The sequence below is a fragment of the Poromitra crassiceps genome (genome assembly GCF_964638095.1).
Source record: "Poromitra crassiceps genome assembly, chromosome: 9".
Classification (NCBI taxonomy): Eukaryota; Metazoa; Chordata; class Actinopteri; order Beryciformes; family Melamphaidae; genus Poromitra; species Poromitra crassiceps.
Genome location: NC_139630.1, coordinates 21783689 through 21805022, shown reverse-complemented (window position 1 = coordinate 21805022; position 21334 = coordinate 21783689). Strand labels below are relative to the sequence as shown.

The 21334-nt window shown below is 43.8% G+C and overlaps 2 protein-coding genes across 4 annotated transcripts in view; one reads left to right on the top strand and one right to left on the bottom strand.

The window, feature by feature from the left end:
- LOC310782093 (uncharacterized protein) overlaps nucleotides 1–21334 on the top strand; it is a 576458-nt gene that overhangs the window by 219551 nt on the left and 335573 nt on the right. The gene's annotated exons all lie outside the window — the stretch shown is intronic.
- LOC310782094 (NACHT, LRR and PYD domains-containing protein 1-like) overlaps nucleotides 1621–21334 on the bottom strand; it is a 137388-nt gene continuing 117674 nt past the window's right edge. The window contains exons 7-14 of the mRNA XM_083642773.1: nucleotides 13866–14494; nucleotides 13017–13060; nucleotides 9447–9661; nucleotides 9023–9294; nucleotides 6311–6424; nucleotides 5958–6099; nucleotides 5340–5408; nucleotides 1621–3303 (exon numbers count right to left, since the gene is read on the bottom strand). Coding sequence (XP_083498899.1) covers nucleotides 3047–3303; nucleotides 5340–5408; nucleotides 5958–6099; nucleotides 6311–6424; nucleotides 9023–9294; nucleotides 9447–9661; nucleotides 13017–13060; nucleotides 13866–14494 — 1742 coding nt within the window. The 3' untranslated portion in view covers nucleotides 1621–3046. The remainder of the gene's footprint in view (nucleotides 3304–5339; nucleotides 5409–5957; nucleotides 6100–6310; nucleotides 6425–9022; nucleotides 9295–9446; nucleotides 9662–13016; nucleotides 13061–13865; nucleotides 14495–21334) is intronic.

Here is a 21334-nt window from a genome sequence, read left to right as displayed (position 1 = left end):
TTGAGGTCAGGCGTGCAGCATCGTCTCCAGAGGGGCCAAACAGAACAATCAGAGGGTTGGGTTCCAGGTCCAAATTGAGGATTAGGGATACGGTTTTTAAAACATCCCCCCAATATTTTCTGAGGCTAGGGCATGACTAGGGCATGTCCAAAACATGTGGAACAGGCAAGCCTCACCTATATTACATTTGTCATAACAGGGATCTACATCTGGGTAGAAACGAGCTATTTTGGCTTTGGACAAATGGGCCCTGTGCACAACCTGAGATTGTATCAGATGGTAACGGGCACAGATGGATGTTGAATTGACGAGCTCAAAGATTGAGTCCCATGCCTCGTCTGACAGTGACAGGTTTAGGTCCAGCTCCTAGGCACTTTACATTTTGTCGAGAGGGGCATATCTTATGATGTTAAAAATCACCAAAAACACACATCTAATAGCGTCAAAATACATGTTGTGCTTCGGGTACTCACCACGAGATGAAATATTAATCCATCATTTTTGGAGTAAATCCCCACACCGAGTTACTTCCTTGTTTGCCTGTAAAGAGGTGGCCATGTTTAGAAAGTAATACCGGCTATCTATTTACGTAAAAAAAAAGATAATTTCTCCGCATTTGGATTAATATTTCATCGCGTGGTGAGTACCCGAAGCACAACGTATTTTGGCGCTATTAGATGTGTGTTTTTGGTTATTTTGAACAGGTGTACCATTGGCCTCCATTCTATGGCGATACTAACTTCACGACTGCAGCTCACTGTATACTGTGTGGACAGTGACAGCATGGTGTACCTTGGTTATGTGGGGGGGGGGGGGGGGGGGGGGGGGGGTATGACAAATGAGCGAAACTCCCGAAAAAGTGGCTTATCCCTTTAAATACAACAATAATAATAATAATAATAATAATAACAATAATAATAATAATAATAATAATAATAATAATAATAATGATAATAATAATAATAATAATTAATAATAATAATGGTAAAAATGTAATAATAAAAATATATAAAATTGGATTCTACCCTGCCTATTCTGACCGCACATCACTGCAGGCTGCAGCACCTGCACTATCGTTCGTCTTGTCCCTTTTGTTTTGTTGACGGAAGTAATGTTAGTTGCCATGGTGCTTTTGAGGTGCTGTGTGCATATCGATGCACCAGGCGGCCATGTTTGTTAAGAAGTCCCGGCTATGTATTTACTTCGAAAATTACAGTTTCTCGTAATTTTTAATTATTATTTCATAGTGTGGTGAGTACATGAGTCACAACACGTACATATGAGCATTTTGGTGCTGTTGGAATGTGTATTTTAAGGTGACTGTAGGCTGCTGTACCATTGTAGTGCTAAGCTCACTAGCAGGAGAGGCGCAATACACTTTATACAGCACGTACAGAAAAAAGAAAGGCATCTATATTCTCATTTTACTATTGGGAATATGGCAAATAGGTGAATCTCCCAAAATGTTGGCGTGCTCCTTTAAATAATTAGTTTAGATTGAATGAAATAAGGCCATGGGTCAAACAGCAATTGTGTGGAAATTGAAACTGAAATAAAGACATACTACAAATCAGAGACGTAGGAAGGGGGGGGGGGGGGGGGGGGGGAGGCACAGGGGACATGTTCCCGCCACTTTTTAAGAAGGCAGTATTGGACTGTGCACTTTTTGAAGTCCAAAAACTAAAGTTATGTTAAAAAACTGAGAAACGGCAGGGACTAGGACCATACGGCCGCCGCATCTTCCTGCGACTGGCCCAGTAGAAGTATACTGGTGACACTGGGCTGGCCAAATCACATCTCTTACTAGGCCCAGCTCTCCCCCTCTGTGTCTGGGCTGGCCCAATCACATCTCTTACTAGGCATCTCTACACTTGGCAGCAGTGTAGAAGTGAGTCACTAAACTAATAACCATAACAGCACAAATAATTGACAAAAATCTCTAAATATAAATATAAATATAAATATACAGTTTTTACCCGAACGAGAAAAGGAGACAATTTGATGGTTAAAACTGAATAATGACATCACAAGAGTCTAATCCTAATGTTAATTTAAAATGTCTCTAAAAATGCCTCTAAATCTGGCTTCAAATGGCAAAACACAAAAAAAGGCCTTGGGCCTGAGAATGTGGGCCTGTACAAAATGTGTCCCCTCCACCTTTGAAATCAAAGCTACGCCCATGCTACAAAATAACTAAAAATTGTCCCATGAAGTATAAAAAATATTTGGCTCAAGTAGCTCTTGTCTGTTTGGTTTAAAAAAATTAATTGCCAACATTGGGCTGTGAAAAAGAGGGAGACCCCCCCCCCCCCCCCCCCCCATAGCCTAACTACACCACAAATTAATATAATAAATAGAAGGATGTGAAGTAAATCACTTTTAAATTAGTCTTAAATTCATCTCACAGTAAAATGATGATAAAATAGAATTAAACAAACATACAAAATGTACAAAAGATGTGATCAAAAGTCAGCATCTAAAATTTACATCACAAAAAATGAAAATCAAATGTTCTTGGAGACTAGCATAGCCTTGCTGACTGACTTATCAGCCTCCGACACACCTCTCAATGAGGAACGTGATGTTAGCAGTTCCAGTTCCCCTCTGTGCTGCACTGCTTGTTTGTGTTTGGCTGCATGTTTAACGTTAGCATGTTTGTTTGCTAACATCATTTCCCCCACTGTATTCTATGTTAAAGCCGGCCCGACATAGCTTGCAAGACACATGTATGCCGATGTGGGTAGCATCGGTAGCACCAAATGGACTGCGATTTGGTAGCCTATCTATTCTTCTGGGGACCTGTTTCATCCACTTCCAGTGGCAAAGTGAGCAGAGCCCTTTGACTGAGAGCGCCTCACCCAAGAGCTGCTTGAGTGTGTCACTCGTCACTGCCTCTGGCTGGGTTGGGTTGCCAGGTACCACGACACATATCCTACAAATCAGGAGATTAGTGGGAGAAATGACCAAGCGGGAGCACAGCTGGAGAAAGGGTTAAAAATCAGGCGACTCCCACGTTGGCAGGTATGGAATTTAACCATGGCAATTCTTAGTGATTTTTCTTGAGCTCATCCATAAGAAATCTTTCCAGTTTTTCAAGTGTATCTTTGAAGATCTCTTTTTTCCCACTAGTGTTGAGTGACTTATAGAGTTCCCTCATCTGCTCCTGAGTGGTCGATTTGGATCTGACATGATCATAACATTCTTGATCGATGACATTCTCAGTCAGGAGCTCATCCAGGATCGATGACACCTTCCTGACTCCCTCGATCAGCTTGCTCCGGTGTTTATCCACAAAGTGCATCCCTGAGGAGAAAGCCAGTGAAAATATGTTTATCCACAAAGTGCATTCCTGAGGAGAAAGGCAGTGAAAAGCTATTTGAGTTCATATCAGGCTGTAGTCAACTTGAATCAAGCTATGTTACTTTTGAGGCAAAATCTTTGCTAAATCCGTGCGTCCTGGTGGCACACCTGGTAGCACGCGTAAGACGGAGGCTCGATCTTTCGTGCGGCCTTTGCCGCATGTCATCCCCTCTCTCTCCCCGCCTTTCCTGTCTGCCTACTGTCCTACCTAAATAAAGAGAAAAATGCCCCAAAAATAATCTATAAAGAAAAAAAGAAAAAAAATCTTTGCTAAATCCAAATCCTTTCACATGTAAAAAAATATAATTTAAGTTCATAATGGAGATATTGTGGGATCTCTGTATAAAAGTGGCTAATGTGACCAAGCGAGCCTGCCCCCTCGGTTTCACCTGAGTAGATGATGACATGACTTTTCAAGTGAACTGTCCCTTCAAGTCTCCACAGTTTGAAATCTCTTTCTCAACATATTGTAGCCTACAATTGTGTGATACGAAGATAAATGAGGTTTGCTTGGCACTTCACGCTTAAGAGAACATAATTTTCTTCATTAAGTATAAGGTTTGACTACTTGATGTTATAGGCCCCTATTCTCCCACAGGCCTTCGGCGCTAAAACGGGCCTTAAACGCAAAAAAACCTGCCTTGCGCCTATAGAAGATATCAATATGGCTTTACGCTGCCAAATGCGCTTTAGGCCGAATGGGCGTGGCGCAGTCTCAGAATGGCCCAGAATGGGCGTGTCGGCCTTAAATGCCGGCGTAATGATATCTTCCCACCTGGCGTAAATTTAGCGCTTTGCGCTTTTGAAAACCAGGTCTATTCAGTGCGCTGGTTGCGTGGAGCATTCCTCTGGCTCTCCTCTGTCACCCTTCTCTGTGTCACTCCCTCTCTCTTGCTCATATCAGTCTGACAGGCACAATACGACTCTCTCTCTGTGACTCCCTCGCTCAGACAGACACAACACATAGCAGCACCCAGCTTCCCATAGGAAAAATAAGTTGTAAGTTCAGTGCCTGGCATGTCCCAGCATGCATTGTGATGCTCCATTTAGCTACTAAATAGCAACCAAATGAGCCGAAATAGATATAAAAGGTAGTTCTAAATAATGTGTAATGGTAACACAACCTGCAATTGTACAACATTTCAATATTGGACCAAATAAAACATTGAAATGAAAACACCACCCTATGTGAAACATATATGTCCTCCTGGGCCTATATATACCCCTTGTCGATTTAACGTGATTTAGATAAGTGACAGGGGAACGCGCTTGTACTGGCATCTGCTATACTGTGATGTCTGCTCAAATAACTTGGCCCTATTTCACATTTAGTTTTACAATAAAAACACATTTATGCAATGACTTTACATAATGTAGGGTATATTTATGTGCATCATCCTTCCTGCAGCAGGCGAGAGAAAATGATATCTTTCTGGACAAACTTTCACCAATCCAATAGGCTATATTTTTCTAGCTGATGCATTTAGAACATTCTTTTCACTTTGATCTTGCTATAGTGTAGGGTATTTACATGCTTGCAGTATTTAAACTGCAGTTAGATTGGTTTGAGAAGCATAATAATATGGAATAATAGCCTATATATGGAGACAGACAGACTGGATGAAGGGAGGGGGGGGGGGGGCCGAGCGCTTGGCTTTTGTCTGGTTTTGCTGGACCACTGGAATTGGAGCTTAAAAGGCAAGCGTGCGATTCGTTTATTGCACTTATCCAATGAGCATGACGGTGCATAATTTTACGGTTAAAAGGCGTGGTTGTAACGCTTTAGGCTGCGTGGAGCGCCAACACGAAGATATCAAGTGCGCTGGTCCACGCCCACTGATTTGCGCAGCGCCAGGCGCTCGGCCTAGAAACAACGCTGATGCAACGATAGGGGCCTTAGTGTTGCTAACGTCCTTTCAGTTGAAACTGCTACAAATGATTGCTTGTAACAACTTTTAGTAGCCACTTCGTGAGCTCACCTGGTCTTGCATCCTCAGGAACAGATGAGGGACCTGCCACTGCTCCAGTCTCTGTGGCTGTTTCTGAAACTGAGGTCATGTGGTTCACGTTAAACTTTGCTAGGTCATGTTGATAGGTATAATGGGAGATGACATTGCATGATGCAGATTGATTTATCATACAGATTAATTTCTCTTATACAATGCAATTATGCTCTTAGCTAGAGTCCTGGCTGATATATTGGTATCGCTAAGTCGACCGACACCACACAACAAAATAACCAGCCAGAACACAGACACAGACCTTCAAAATAAAAGCCCTAAAACAGCGGTCCCCAATACGTCAATCACGATCGACCGGTCAATCGCAAAGGTCGAATTTTTGTGAATGACACGCGGGTGCCATTCACAAAAATTCATTCATACAAATATTCTCCCTCCACATTTTCTCCGTCCTCCCAAGGCATCTGACACTTGATTGAGATAAAGATCGACCAGTCTGCTTCTGTTGAGAGCTGTGTTATATTAGGTTACCATGACAACTAACACTGCTTTGCATCCTGGGACTTTTTTTCACTCTCAACCGATTTATTCAGACAATTTTAATTTAGTTATGACATTAATTACTTAAGACTTTACCTGTCAGATCAAGGTCATATTGCCAGACTTCTTCTTCTGCATCTTGGACCATCAGAGCCACTAACTCTGCACTTGTATCCAGGAGAATCTCAAATGTTGGGTGGTAATTTGGTCCAAAATTGACAAAGAATGGTTTGGAACGCTGAAAAACAGATGAAATGTCTGTTGTTGTTGTTTCAAAAAAATATGTTGATATAATAATGTTTGTTTTACATCTAAGGAATCCATTATTCAAGATGCAGACCTTTTCAAAGTTACCAAAAGTAACACATATCATAAATCTGCATAATAATATCTGCATGTTACAGCACTAACAGAGACATTTTACAGGAAGATGTATTTGACATACTCACCTTAGGCTGTATTTTATACTCCGGATCACAGAGGAGACTGTATGTTTGGCCTTTGGTGAGAAGACAGTCGGAAACCGTCGGCATATACTCATCATTGTTATGTTGCCCTTTCACCTTCAATGATATCAGAACATTTGGATTTGAGAGATTATGATCATATACAGACAATGGTTTCACACTGCTGTTCATGAGGACATTCTTCTGGACAGTTTTAGATGTTTAGATATATCACCATACATCATGGCAGCTGTCCATATCCATATCAACCAATAATAATAATAATAATAATAATAACTAGAAATATTGTGTGCTGCGCACGTTCGGTTTCTAGGATGGAAACTCTGGTACAATACTACTATAGAGAACCGCAGGCATGGGTCCGGAAGTATACACTTCCGTGTTCGTCAGGGAAAAAGTGAATGGGGAATTTTAGAATGAGGATTTAACTTAAATGCATAAAATAAGGTCTGTGGTTAACATAGGTTTATGGGAACACAAATTTGGGTTCACCATGATAATCTTCACAAACGTGTGATTAGCTTTTATGACTTTTGGAACGTAAATGTGTTTTTTTTAAACACGATCTTTAGAAAATGCTTCAAACGGCATAAAAGGTATTCACATTTGTGAAGATTATCCTGCTGAACCCAAATTTGCATTCCCATAACCTTTTGTGAACCACAGACCGTATTTTATGCATTTAAGTGAAATCCCTATTCTAAAACCCCATAGACCTTTCCACTGATGAACCAAAATGGCGCGATTTCTGGATAAGCCTACAAAAATACGTCATCCCTGCGGTACTCTATTCACCTGCTCACTTTTTCTCTTCCTTGTCAGACGCAATTGTATTAGTTCTTCAGCGTTAGCCGGCCGGTTGCATTGTAAACATCGATAAACTGTAAACTATGAATAAGGTTTGGCAACATTCAGCAGCTACACTGCGGCGAGTATGGCCAACTTCAGTTACATGCTCATAGCGTTACTGCTGCGAGGAGCCGATAGCTATGCTGACCGGGTGGTCGGCATAAAGTTAGTTACAATTAACACTTTGAGTGCCACGGCCCTTGGGCAAAAGGTTGCTTGCTGTGCCACATAGGCCGCAATGCATTTTAAAACAGTCATATAATTTCTTTAATAATTACTATGTAAACACTGAACACGCACAAATAACGATGAGACTCTCTTCTATCACCTGCAAAAAAAAGTTTATTGATCCCATTTTCCGTTCTTTAGTTATGAGCCGGAGAAGATAGCTTGATTGAAGCAAAAACATCCCTTTTTTTCTACGAGCTGAGATAATGAGCCTTTTGTGAAATTAAACATTTCAAGCACATCACTGACTCTGAAGCAAATTTTCTGATGTCTGGGTCTGTCTGGGTGAAGTGTCTGCTGCTCTGCGTGCTCCCCCCCCCCCCCCCCCCCTCAACTGCACACGCCTCCTGGGTGTGTCTTATGTGTCTGTTGGCTCTCAGTCTCTGCTGAGTTTGCTGCGCACACACAGTGAATGGTGCGCGACACCCAGCTTTTTGGTTCCGCGTGTGTTTGTCACGGGCTGGCATGCTTCCAGTTCGGAATAATAAGGCTGATTATGCGAATGTGCTGTTGCAGCGTACACGCAGGTGCTCAGTTGTGACAGCGGATGCTGCTGCTCTGGGCACAGCTGGCGATGTGCTCGTTGTGCTTCTGCACGTCGATGCATACGGACGGATGCGATGCGATTTCCTCCTTTTCCCCAGTGACTATTTCTGTGTGTTTGGCTCCTTTTTCTCTGATCAGGAGAGTGCTGTCGCCACCTAATGGGTTTGTAAAATAGGTTATCGACCTCCAATAGCTACAATATTGTTAGAGGCGACGTAAGAAGCTTAGATCGACACCCCCCCGTCAAAAAAACAATTTGGAGTTACTGACGCCATTTGGCGTCGCTGGCACTCTACGGTAAATTTCTAATGACGCCATATGGCGTCGCTGGCACTCAATGTGTTAAGCACGTCGACAGTTTTTTCTCACTGCCAGCTGGGTTGGTGGGAACTGGGAAGGTCGCAGGAGAGGGTCAGAGGAGGATCGTGTTTTACAGAATGGAGAGAAACAGTGGATGGATAAATCCAGAAGGAGGCGGTAATGCAACATAAAGGACGTCAATTGCCATAAAACACCACAGAAGAACTTTGAGTACGTTCTACCCCCCTCCCCCATCTATTAACATTTCTGAGTTCATCCTTATTGCCCGATTTTGGATAGCTTCTGGGTTCTCCACCAAGCCTTCAAAGCATCCCTAAATTTGTTTGATATATTTGATAGTATTCCTTCAAATAGCCATTAACAGTTTAATTGAAGTTAAGTGAACATCAGTTTTGACCTATACCAAGTTTGGGAACTATTAGGTCTTATGGTTTCTGAGCTACAGCTGTTTTTATGCAAAAAAAAAGAAATCCCATTCAAGTGAATGGGGGAAAAAATGGCACGTAATCGCGAATATCGCGAAAACTCTGCACCAGATCTCTTATCAAAGCAGAGGCGCAGCATTCTTCAATGAGCTGCACCTTTTGATGTCTATGTAGTGTGAAGAATGTAGGAGAAATGGCGCACACAGCTTTTGGCTGGAATAAAATCTAAGAATAAAAATAAAATATAATACGGTAATAAAGATAAGTATGAGAAACACTAAGATTGTGCTTGCAACAAACACAATAGCTTAATAAACAGCATTACGTCCGGAACAGGAACGTTGATTGGCAGCAGAAACACGTTGAGTTTTCGTCTCTGCCTTCTGTCTGGTCGTCGGAGGAACAGCAGAACTTGGCCATTGATTGGCTTGTTGAAAGTTAGCAATGACTTAATGTTATCCCACACTAGGCCAAAGATAGAGAGGTGGAGGACGTTCACAACCACATGAGTTTCTGTGATCTCCAGTGGCTGGAGAATGCTCATTCCATCATCAGTGATATGGACAACAGACAGGATTTGACTTTCAGGAAGTGGTGCTGTGGAAACACAGCCATCCAAGATTTAGTTCCACTGGTGTAAAACTCATTAACATTTCATGTCATGTCAGAGTTACTGAGTTACTTTTCATTCAAAAGAAATTATGTTCAACAATATTCAATACATAATCAATATTAAATAATGTGCCTACCAGGTCTAGTCTCACAGTGTGGGAAGTGGAGCTGACGGACAGAGCCCTGAGGACACTGGATGCTGAACAGAGGGCCTGCAGGCGTCTTGCCAGCTGATTGGATGAGGCTCTCATCCCATTGGACAGTCCGGTAGAGCACCTCCCCCTCCTGAGCCATAGTAAACACCAGACCAGTCAAAGTACACTGGAACACACCTGGACCAGGGGACTGGAACCTGTGTAGGAGACATAATGGTTACTGTACTGTACGTTATTGAGAATGAGGGGTCACTGTAGGATCTTAGAGTGCTCTGAAATAAAAAGCTGTGACCCTCCCTCTGACCAAAAGTGATTGGGGGGATGATTCACCCTCCCCCAACAGTCGTTTCGTGTATCATTGCCTTCTATAGATGTTGGAAGGACTGTACCGCACGCCCACACCCCCTTCTTCCGCCGCTCCCAGCTTCCCTGTACCTGTGCATAAAACGCACGGCCTCACCATAATCGCCTTACCCAAGCTTTTTAGCCATCGAAGCCTTTCAGCCTGGGACAACGTTTGGAAATGTGACATCAGAAATCCCCATAGAGTAACTTACAGACGAGACTACACAGTGCAAGGATAATTCTGAGAGCATTTCTAAATAGTTGAATGTGATTTCTTCGCATTTAGCACTAGACAGAATCGCAATAATTTATAACAGCTGCTTTAGTCAATTCCATTTCTATAAAACCATGGAGTGCTATACCTCTTTTTTTTAGAAGGAGGAGGACTTTGCAATCAACTTAATCTTACAAGTAAGCAGAAATATCTGAAAGCATGACAAGATGATGAAGAATAATAAGTTAGTAAGTAATAATGTAATAATAATAGTAATAATGTCGGCTGCAGGGGTTTTCCTGCATAGAGAAACTCAGAGTAAAATTATGTTCTGCAAAATGTAGGACTGCTCTGACTTGAATAAAAGGCGGCCTGATCATGAAACAGTTATGACATTTACCCTTTGAAGGCCCCCTCCAGTCAGTTTTTCTACATGTATAACGATTGGCGATCTATGAAAACGTTATAATACTAACTTACATACTTATGCCTGATACCCCTCCAGGGGTATAGGCCGTTGACAAGGGACTTCCAGACTTCTCTGTCATTTACGTTCTTTTCTATCTGTTGCAGGGTGTAACCCATTTTCTTGATGTCTGCTTGGAGATCCCGTCGCCAGGTGTCGCCAGGCCTCTTTTCCTCTTTCCTTGTGGATTCCACATCAGAGCTTGTCTGGTGGTGTCTGACACTTTTTTTTTTCGTAGTGTGTGCCCGATCCATCTCCATCATCTTCTTCCAATTTCGTCTGCTGCTGGTAGTTGTTTTGTCTTCGTCCACAGATCGTTGTTGCTGATCTTGTCTGGCCAGTGGATATTAAGAATTCTTCTAAGGCATTTGTTGATGAAGGTTTGTACTTTATGGATTGTGTTTTTTGTCATTCTCCAGGTCTCGGTGCCATGAAGCATCACTGATTTTACATTGGAGTTGAAAATCCTCATTTTTGTTTGTTGCTGTATCACTCTAGAGCACCATATGTTCTTAAGCTGTAAAAATGATGTCCTTGCCTTGCCTATTCTTGCATTGACATCTGCTTCTGTACCTCCTTGTTTGTCGATGATGCTCCCCAAGTAGGTAAATTAATCTACTTCTTCTGCTGTCTTCAAGTATGATTGCTTCAGCACTGATTGCATTCATCCTCATAGTCTTCATATTTCCCTGGTGGATGTTGTCTGGTGATGTCTCATGGCTTTTCTTATGACTGCTACACCGATGACACCCAGCTCTCTCCCCCCTCAGACACCCAAATCGAGGCATGCATCTCTGCATGCCTCAAAGACATCAGTGACTGGATGTCTGCCCACCAAAGCTCAATCTTGGTAAGACAGAGCTACTCTTCCTCTCAGGGAAAGACTGCCCTCTCACAGACTTCTCCATCTCCATTGACAACACCACTGTGCTTCCCTCCCAAACAGCTAAGAACCTTGGGGTGATCCTGTCTTGCTCGGCCTACATCGCAGCAACAGCACGCTCCTGTAGGGTCTCCCTGTACAACACCCGCAAAATCCGTCAGAGGGAAGTGACACAACTCCTGGTCCAGTCACTTATCATCTCCCACCTGAACTACTGCACCGTGCTTCTGGCCGGCCTACCTGACTCTGACATCCGACCGCTTCAGCTCATTCAGAATGCTGCAGCCCGTCTGGTATTCAACAACCCAAATTCTCTCCTGTCACTCCCCTCTTCCAGGACCTTCACTGGCTTCCCATCTCAGCGCGCATCAAATTCAAGTCACTGGTACTGGCCTACAGGGCAGTACACCAGACAGCCCCTCTGTACCTACAATCCATGGTCAGGCTCCAAACCTCTCACCGCTCCCTCCGCTCCTCCACCAGTGCAGGGGCCTTCTTGAATTAACATCTCTCACTCTCTTTAATAAATACCACTCCATTCCTTCAGAAGTTGTAGTTGTCATAGACTGTGCTGCATAGTTGATTTCTCTATTGTTGACAAAAATGTGTTATTGTAAGTTGCTTTGGATAAAAGTGTCTGACAAATGACGTAATGTAATGTTAAGTCCTACTTGTGAGGAGGTACAGGTCTTGTTCTGCATCCAGATCGTCCAGTTGTGTCCATATAGTCCACTGGATTCCGTTCTTTCTTTGTTCAGTTGTTTTTCTCATTACCTCAATGGCTAATATGAACAAGAATGGGGATAATAGGCAGCCTTGTCTGACCCCAGTCTTGATCTCGAAACGGTTGGTAACCTGTCCTTCATGTATTAGTCTACAGGTCATAAGCTTAGTGGGCACTCCATGATGTCTCCAGAGATTCCAAAGGGTCTCCCTATTCACACTGTTGAATGCTTTTTCATAGTCGACAAAGTTGACATGCAGTGAGGAAGACCATTGTAATGATTGCTCGATGATGATGCGAAGATTGCCAATCTGTTCGACACAGGAACGGTTCTTCCTAAATCCTGCTTGTTGGTCTGTTAGCTGTTGGTCAACTGCATCCTTTGCAACCCTTTCCGTTCTTTAGTTTCTGTATGGCCTTATCTCCAGGAAAAAAGACACCTAGCCTCGGACCTAACATTAACCTAACGTTAGCGCAAGCATTAGCCGTGAGCGAACATTAGCTGTTTGTCACCAAGCCTGTTTATTGTCTAGCTAACGTTACGTTCAGCAACTGCCAAGAGTTCAGGGGTGTAGTGCTGTGAGCGCAGGGGAGCGAAGCTCCCACACTTTTTCTCCAAGAGTTTGTTTTTACAATAGTAAAATAGGGGGGAGTTGTTCGTCATATAGGCGGGCTCCCCCAGTTCTCCAGATACCGCGACACACCTGCAGGAGTTGTTTATACCTTTCATATTGCCATACTTGGTAACCATTTTATAAAAACAATAGCTCACTTCAGGCTGTGATATATACTTATTTTACCACACCTAAGGGTGCTTTGCTTGAGGTGTGGTATAATAAGCATATATCATGGCCTGTCATGAGCTATAGCTTAAATATATAGATACATATATGATACATATCATTTTGTGATATAATTACCTGTAAGTGTTGGCAGACAGTTCAGGTGTAAAGTTAGTTCGGGCCTAGAACACAGAGAGGTACAAAATTATATACATACTAGAAAGTGCTCGATTTCTAGGGTGGAGACTGGACAAACTACCTTTTCCCCTTAACTCACCCTTGTCCTCTTCTCCCTACTCCCACCACTCACCACTCATACAGCCTCAGCCAGAAAGGATTCAGCCAAGAAGGATTTATTACATGGACCGAAGATGGAGTGAGAGTAGAGGGACAGAATGTAGGGAAACAGTGGATGGATAAATCCAGAAGGAGGCGGTAATGCAACATAAAGATGTCAACTGCCATAAAACACCTCAGAAGAAGAAGAATTTATTAGATCACTGATCTAATAAATCACAATTGATCACAATTGCTCAAGTGACATCACAGATGACATCACTTCCATCACAAATCGTGACTGACACCACCACAGACAGAGCCCACTTAGCCAATTTTTAACTAAACACACACACACACACACACACACACACACACACACACACACACACACACACACACACATGTGTATATATATATATGAAGAGAAAGGAGAGTCCCCACGCACAGCCAGTGGAATGTGGAATGATCAGGTGCTGGTAGGTTGCAGGTACAAAGGCACAAAACGAAAGAAGGTACCACTGCACACTGTGCGGTGTGTGCGGTGGTACCTTCTTTTGTTTTATATATATATATATATATATATATATATATATATATATATATATATATATATATATATATATATATATATAGAGAGAGAGAGAGAGAGAGAGAGAGAGAGAGAGATAACTTGTAGTAGTGTGCTATAAAGCTAGCATAAATACTCACACTATCCATAGTCAACTCAGGTAAATTGGACAGGGTTAGAGAGGATCCACCATCATTTTTGTCAGAAGAAAGCGACACTGAGGAACCAGACTCCGTCTTTGCCTCCTGTACCTGACACAGAGACACTGAGGCACCATAGCTAATTCTAAACCCAGGGTAGAGTGGTTCAGTGAATGCGGAGTGGAAGGTGTGGAGGTGGGTCAGTGTGTCAGAGGAAACTGTGTAGAAGGACAGAGAGCCAGCAGGCCAGTCCAGATACACTGCTATTCTGTTAGAGGGGGAAGGGGAAGATATGCGTGTTGATATCGTATTGTGCTTGGCAGTGTAATCCTCAGAACAGAACAGATCCCAGGACTTTTCATTCCATCCAAGCGAACACTCATCACCCCCTCCTTTTCTTCTGATTCCTCGGTAAGTAACTGCTATATCAATGCCTCCTTTCCTCTCAACCTCCCAGTAACAGCGACCAGTCAGACCATCTTTACACAGCAGCTGAGTCCAGAAGTCAAATCTCTCTGGGTGATCAGGAGGTTCCTGGTCGTCTGGTACCCTTGTCACCTTTCTGTTGTCTTCAGACAGGAGGAGCCATAGATGTGCTGTGTTTGGGTCCAGTGAGAGTTCACAGGCATCTGATGAGAGAACAAGACACAACACAGCAGCAGATTAGAATAGAGTAGGCATGGCTTAAATCATCCAGAATAATGGATGCACGGCATATAAAATAATAATAATAAAATAATAATCAATTGAGCTCAGGCTTAGTCTACTTCACAAACGTGGATTTGAATAGGATTAGCCAATCCTGCATGACATGATCTTGGATAACTGTGTGCTCCTGCTCTGCTACAAAGGGGAGATGAATTGCACGCAAGGATCACACTCCATATATGGACACGAGGAGAGGGGAGGACACCTGCAGGATGATGTCACATATTGAAATTAATCAAAGCTGCTCCTTTTTTTATTGTCATAATGTAACCTTTATATTGCTTTGATAATCGATTAATTGTTACAGCTCTACTTTTTAACACGTTGACTGCCAACAACGAGTTGAGTCGTCAAACACAATCCAGCTGTTCACTGCCAACGACGAGTTGAGTCGTCAAAAAAAATTGGAAGTATTGAATGTGTATAATCTATTTTACCGACCAGCTAGGTGGCGACGGTGCCCTCCCGACAGAGAGAAAGTCAACCAAAAGCAGCCGCCTCCCGCTGCTGCTTCCTCCATTCTCAAGGAAACGGCTTGCCGATTTTACAGTCATCAGTCACCAGACTCGCCGCTCTCGGGCAGCGCCAGCAGCAGCACACGGGGGATTGCAAATTTGCATAAGCCTAGAGTCGCACGGGGCTTCATCGGGGCTCTCAAACCCAAGAGTCGAGTGAGCCCTATCCACACTCGCTGCCAGGGAGGGAGGCTGCTCGAACTCGCTGCCAGGGAGGGAGGCTGCTCGAACTCGCTGCAGCAGCAGCAGCAGCAGAGCACTCGGCTTGTGACAAACGCAGGCTGAAAGCCACTAGACACGCCCACGGAGGGAGGAGTTGAAGGAGAGGGCGTTCAGAACTATATTGTTTAGATGTCTGATCTCTCACTGATGCCAAAAATATATGGTTAAAGTGACTGTTCTGCCTGTTTGATTGAATTTCACAAAACTGCGATTATCTCAGCTTTCAGTCTGAGACAGCTGAAACCATGCTGTACTCAACGGCTAATATCTACATAACTACTAACTCTACAAACTAACTCTTTTAGACAGAGAAAGCACACATTCTATTAGTACTTTTCTGAACTTTGTGTTCACAAACTCCAAGCAGAAAAGAATCCTCGGCTCTTTTAAAATGAGCCAGAATCCTCAAAAAACGGCCTGGCAGAAGCTACCTACAGCAAAAAAAAAATGGCTGGCAGTCAATGTGTTAACAATGTCACCAAACTGAAATATGACAAAGTCTATTGTTTTAATAACATCTCCAGGCGTCTGGCAATGACAAGGAAAGATATCAGATATAAATTATATTGCAAACAGGTTGCCTCTATATTAGCCTTTTTCACTTCCCACCCAATTCACCCATTTTGTGCCAGGCCCGGATTAACACCAGACTTGAAGTGCCCCCCCCCCCCCCCCCCACACACACTTATTGAGAATGAACAAAAGATTATATATAGCCTATATAGAGATAGATATATTCAGAGTCACACAGTAACAGTTTCAACTATTTTTATTCAGTCACTTGGCACCTTTAAAAAGACACCTGAGCTAGTTTGTCTTTCATAAGCTTTGACAGTTCTGGGGGCAGCTGTTACCAGGCAAAATGTCACACATAAGATCCAAAAAGCAAAAGTTCAAATCAGTGCACATCACACCAAAATAGCACACACAAATATCACAAAAAATATCACATGCAGCATTTGGATCATGCTGCGTGTTTGGTGCTCTGGTGGCATTGCAGATGAGCTGGCTTCATTGAATTATTTGCCAGGACTTCGCGTCAGAAAAAACACTGTGGCTGCGGTGGATCCGCTGAGGTACAGGTAAATCCATACAAAATGTATTTTTCATTGAACAGCCGGGGTTTAGACCTGGCCTCCCTTTTCCTTCTTTCGCTTGGCTCGCCTGAACCGAAATCCGGATCAGTCGGGCGTTTGAGCCACTTACGCATAGTGAGAGCTATTGTTTGACCTGCAGCCAGCATGAACGACTTCTTTTGTTTTTCACAGAGGTGTCACAGTTCACCTTCCGGGGAGCCGCTGGGGCTCCCCAGAACAATAGTTGCGGCGCAGAGTTTCTCTCTCCTCTCATCTGAAAATAAATTGTATTAATCCTCAATCTTTCCACGTACCCCCTGCAATGTGCTCGCGTACCCCTAGGGGTCCCCGTACCCCCGGTTGGGAAACACTGATGTAGGCTATAGTTGAAAATCAACGTGGCATTCTGAAGAGGGAAGAGTATGTGCGCGTGCGAGGTGTTGGAGAGCGAGGGACATCCATGGCGTGCGTAAGTTATCCAAGCCAGGAGTTGCAATGCGCTGCGTGGAGAATACTGCGTGTACTCAGGCACAGTGGGGTTTTTCGCGCTAAAACCTGCTATTAGGTGGTCTTAAAATTGTGCGCACGCAAGATCTTTGTAGCCAACATTTAGCACCAACACGCCTGGTTTGACATGGGTGACACCCAAACCTGTGTTTACGCTCGGAACATGGCGATGGTATCTTCGCCAGAGTGCAAAATGACAGTTGCGGGAGGCACAAGTACAATCCGATCCGGTCCATTAGCCTAAACTATCACGTAAATGCTTAACCAAACTTTGAGCAACGAGGCGTCACCGTGGAGAATGGGAACAGTGAGGGAGCTGCACCAGAGTCCTGCGCGGGTCTGATTTTCAAGACCAGGCCCCGCGACGTGCAATACCGATCCCGCTCCGGAAACCCGCACATATGATCAATCAGTACCGCAACCCACCCTGCCCCGCAGACATGAGACCCGTGCCCCGACCCGGAACCGCATATATATAATAACCGTTAATCTGCAGTGCAAACATTTTGTAGTGACCCTAAAGAAACTGCCACCGTTTCACACGGGAGGTGAACAGCAGTCTTTCTGGCCGAGACTCGTCAGCTGATGTACGTTAATTAGCTTTTCCCTAGGATCAAATCAAATCATGGGAAGGCCGCATTTACCCACTATGCTTCTGCTAGCTGGAACAAATTGCCTGAAAACCTCAGATCTGCCCCAATCTTACTTACTTTTAAAAATAGACTAAAGACTTTTATGTTTACCGTCGCTTTTAACTGCTGACAGCTGTTTCTCAATCACTATCTATGTGTGTCTAGTCATGTTTCTTATATAGTCTATTCCTCTATAAGTTTTTAGCTCTTTTTGCAACTGCTGCGCCTGTTGCTTAACACTTTCAGTGCCACGGCCCTTGGGCAAAAGGTTGCTTGCTGTGCCACATAGGCCGCAATGCATTTTAAAACAGTCATATAATTTCTTTAATAATTACTATGTAAACACTGAACACGCACAAATAACGATGAGACTCTCTTCTATCACCTGCAAAAAAAAGTTTATTGATCCCATTTTCCGTTCTTTAGTTATGAGCCGGAGAAGATAGCTTGATTGAACGAAAAACAGAGCTTTTTTTCTACGAGCTGAGATAATGAGCCTTTTGTGAAATTAAACATTTCAAGCACATCACTGACTCTGAAGCTAATTTTCTGATGTAGTCACACCTCAAAAATAATTTCCTTCAATAAAACAGTGAAGGCAAGGGAATTTTGTTTGGAAGAATAATATTTTTAGCTGAAACCAGCAGCGCTGGCGCCTGCATGCGCTGCTGGTTGCAGCTTCTTGCTGATCTTTCGCTGCTGGTGGGCATCGGATATTCTGGCTTGCGTTTGCCAACCCTGTCCTGCTGTCTGGGTCTGTGTTGTGTACTTGGCTCTGCGTGCCCACCTCCCCCCCTCCTCCTCCCCCCCCCCCCGTTGTGGGAGGAGTGTCTCTCTGCTCTGCTGTTTTCTCTGCCTGTGCTCAGCACTGAAAAAGTCCGCTAGATCCTGCTTTTTTACAGCCGCGTGTACCAGCTCCCATGCTTCGAGTTGAGAATAATAACAAATCCACGGCTGATCATGTGTTGCAGCGGACACGGAGGCTGTTGCAGCGGACACCGAGGTGCTCAATTGTGATAGCAGATTGGCTGCTGCAGGGGCACAGCTAAACGTTGCTTCAATGAAGCCGCTGCATACGGACGGATGCGATGCGATTTCCTTCCCCCCAATGACTTCTTCTGTGTGTTTCACTCCACGTTCTCTCATCTGGAGAGCGCTGTCGCCACCTAAGGGTTCTGTAAAATAGGTTAGACACATTCAATACCTCTGAATATTGTAAGAGGCGATGTAAGAGGCATAGATCGACACCCCCCCGTCAAAAAAAAAAAATCGAGTTATTGACGCCATTTGGCGTCGCTGGCACTCTACGGTAAATTTCTAATGACGCCATATGGCGTCGCTGGCACTGAATGTGTTAATGCACTTTTTATACCCTTTTTTAAAAGTTTAAAAGTTTTGTTGTGATGCTTTTAAATGTCCATTTTATTCTATAGATAAATTGATTTATTCTACTATGCAGGGACGGAGTGTAAGTGTGCAGGGATGCAGTGTAAGTGTGCAGGGATGGAGTGTAAGTGTGCAGGGATGCAGTGTAAGTGTGCAGGGATGGAGTGTAAGTGTGCAGGGATGCAGTGTAAGTGTGCAGGGATGCAGTGTAAGTGAGCAGGGATGCAGTGTAAGTGAGCAGGGATGCAGTGTAAGTGTGCAGGGATGCAGTGTAAGTGTGCAGGGATGCAGTGTAAGTGTGCAGGGATGCAGTGTTAGTGTGCAACCCAATGAGTCCTCTATAAGTTCTTAGCTCTTTTTGCAACTGCTGCGCCTGTTGCTTAATACACTTTTTATAAAGTTTGTTGTGATGCTTTTAAATGTCCATGTTATTCTCTTCTTCTATTCTTTTATTTTCCTGTCAACCATTTTATGTGAAGCACTTTGAATTGCCTCTGTGTATGAAATGTGCTATACAAATAAACTTGAATTGACTTGACTGACTTTAGCAGCTGCTAGCTGACTAACCAGCTGGATAGCTCTGCTATCAGACACTACAGACAGTTACAGCAAGCAAAGTGACTTACCAGGTATTTCCAATATGTCTGGTATAATCCATACTGCCTTTATGATCGCTGTTGCAAGAATGTAAATCCACGTTGACATGACATCCATGACATGTTGTTGCCTGTTGCTATGAAAATAGCCAGCTAGTATAATGGTACTATGGTTGTATGGAGGTTATCACCTCCTCCATCACCGCCTGGTATGCTGCTGCCACTCTCAAAGACATCAACTGACTTCAGCGCATCAACCGACTTCAGCGCATCCTCCGCTGCGTTGAGAATATAATCGGATGTAACCTGCCATCCCTCCAGGACCTGCATGCAGCCAGGACACTGAAGCGGTCTCGCAAGATCATGGCTGACCCCTCCCACTTTGACCACAAACTCTTTAACACATTGAGTGCCAGCGACGCCATATGGCGTCATTAGAAATTTACCGTAGAGTGCCAGCGACACCAAATGGCGTCAATAACTCGATTTTTTTTTTTTGACGGGGGGGTGGCCATCTCAGCTTCTTACATCGCCTCTTACAATATCAGAGGTATTGAATGTGTCTAACCTATTTTACAGAACCCTTAGGTGGCGACAGCGCTCTCCAGATGAGAGAACGTGGAGTGAAACACACAGAAGAAGTCATTGGGGGAAAGGAAATCGCATCGCATCCGTCCGTATGCAGCGGCTTCATTGAAGCAACGTTTAGCTGTGCCCCTGCAGCAGCCAATCTGCTATCACAATTGAGCACCTCGGTGTCCGCTGCAACAGCCTCCGTGTCCGCTGCAACACCCATTTGCATGATCAGCCGTGGATTTGTTATTATTCTCAACTTGAAGCATGGGAGCTGGTACACGCGGCTGTAAAAAAGCAGGATCTAGCGGACTTTTTCAGTGCTGAGCACAGGCAGAGAAAACAGCAGAGCAGAGAGACACTCCTCCCACAACGGGGGGGGGGGGAGGAGGAGGGGGGGAGGTGGGCACGCAGAGCCAAGTACACAACACAGACCCAGACAGCAGGACAGGGTTGGCAAACGCAAGCCAGAATATCCGATGCCCACCAGCAGCAAAAGATCAGCAAGAAGCTGCAACCAGCAGCGCATGCAGGCGCCAGCGCTGCTGGTTTCAGCTAAAAATATTATTCTTCCAAACAAAATTCCCTTGCCTTCACTGTTTTATTGAAGGAAATTATTTTTGAGGTGTGACTACATCAGAAAATTAGCTTCAGAGTCAGTGATGTGCTTGAAATGTTTAATTTCACAAAAGGCTCATTATCTCAGCTCGTAGAAAAAAAGCTCTGTTTTTCGTTCAATCAAGCTATCTTCTCCGGCTCATAACTAAAGAACGGAAAATGGGATCAATAAACTTTTTTTTGCAGGTGATAGAAGAGAGTCTCATCGTTATTTGTGCGTGTTCAGTGTTTACATAGTAATTATTAAAGAAATTATATGACTGTTTTAAAATGCATTGCGGCCTATGTGGCACAGCAAGCAACCTTTTGCCCAAGGGCCGTGGCACTCAAAGTGTTAAGACACTCCCCCACGGCAAGAGACTGAGGTCTGCCAAGACCAGAACCACCCGCCACAAGACCAGACTGTGGCAATAAAAGTGATACAGTGACACAGTGACCTTGCCCTTTGACCTTTGACCACCAAAATCTAATCAATTCATCCTTGAGGCCAAGTCGATGTTTGAGGCAAATTTGATGAAATTCCGCCAAGGCATTCCTGAGATATCGCATTAACAAGCTTGAAAATGGCGTTCGAGAGGTCACAGTGACCTTGACCTCTGACTTTTGACCACCAAAATCTAATCAGATCATCCTTGA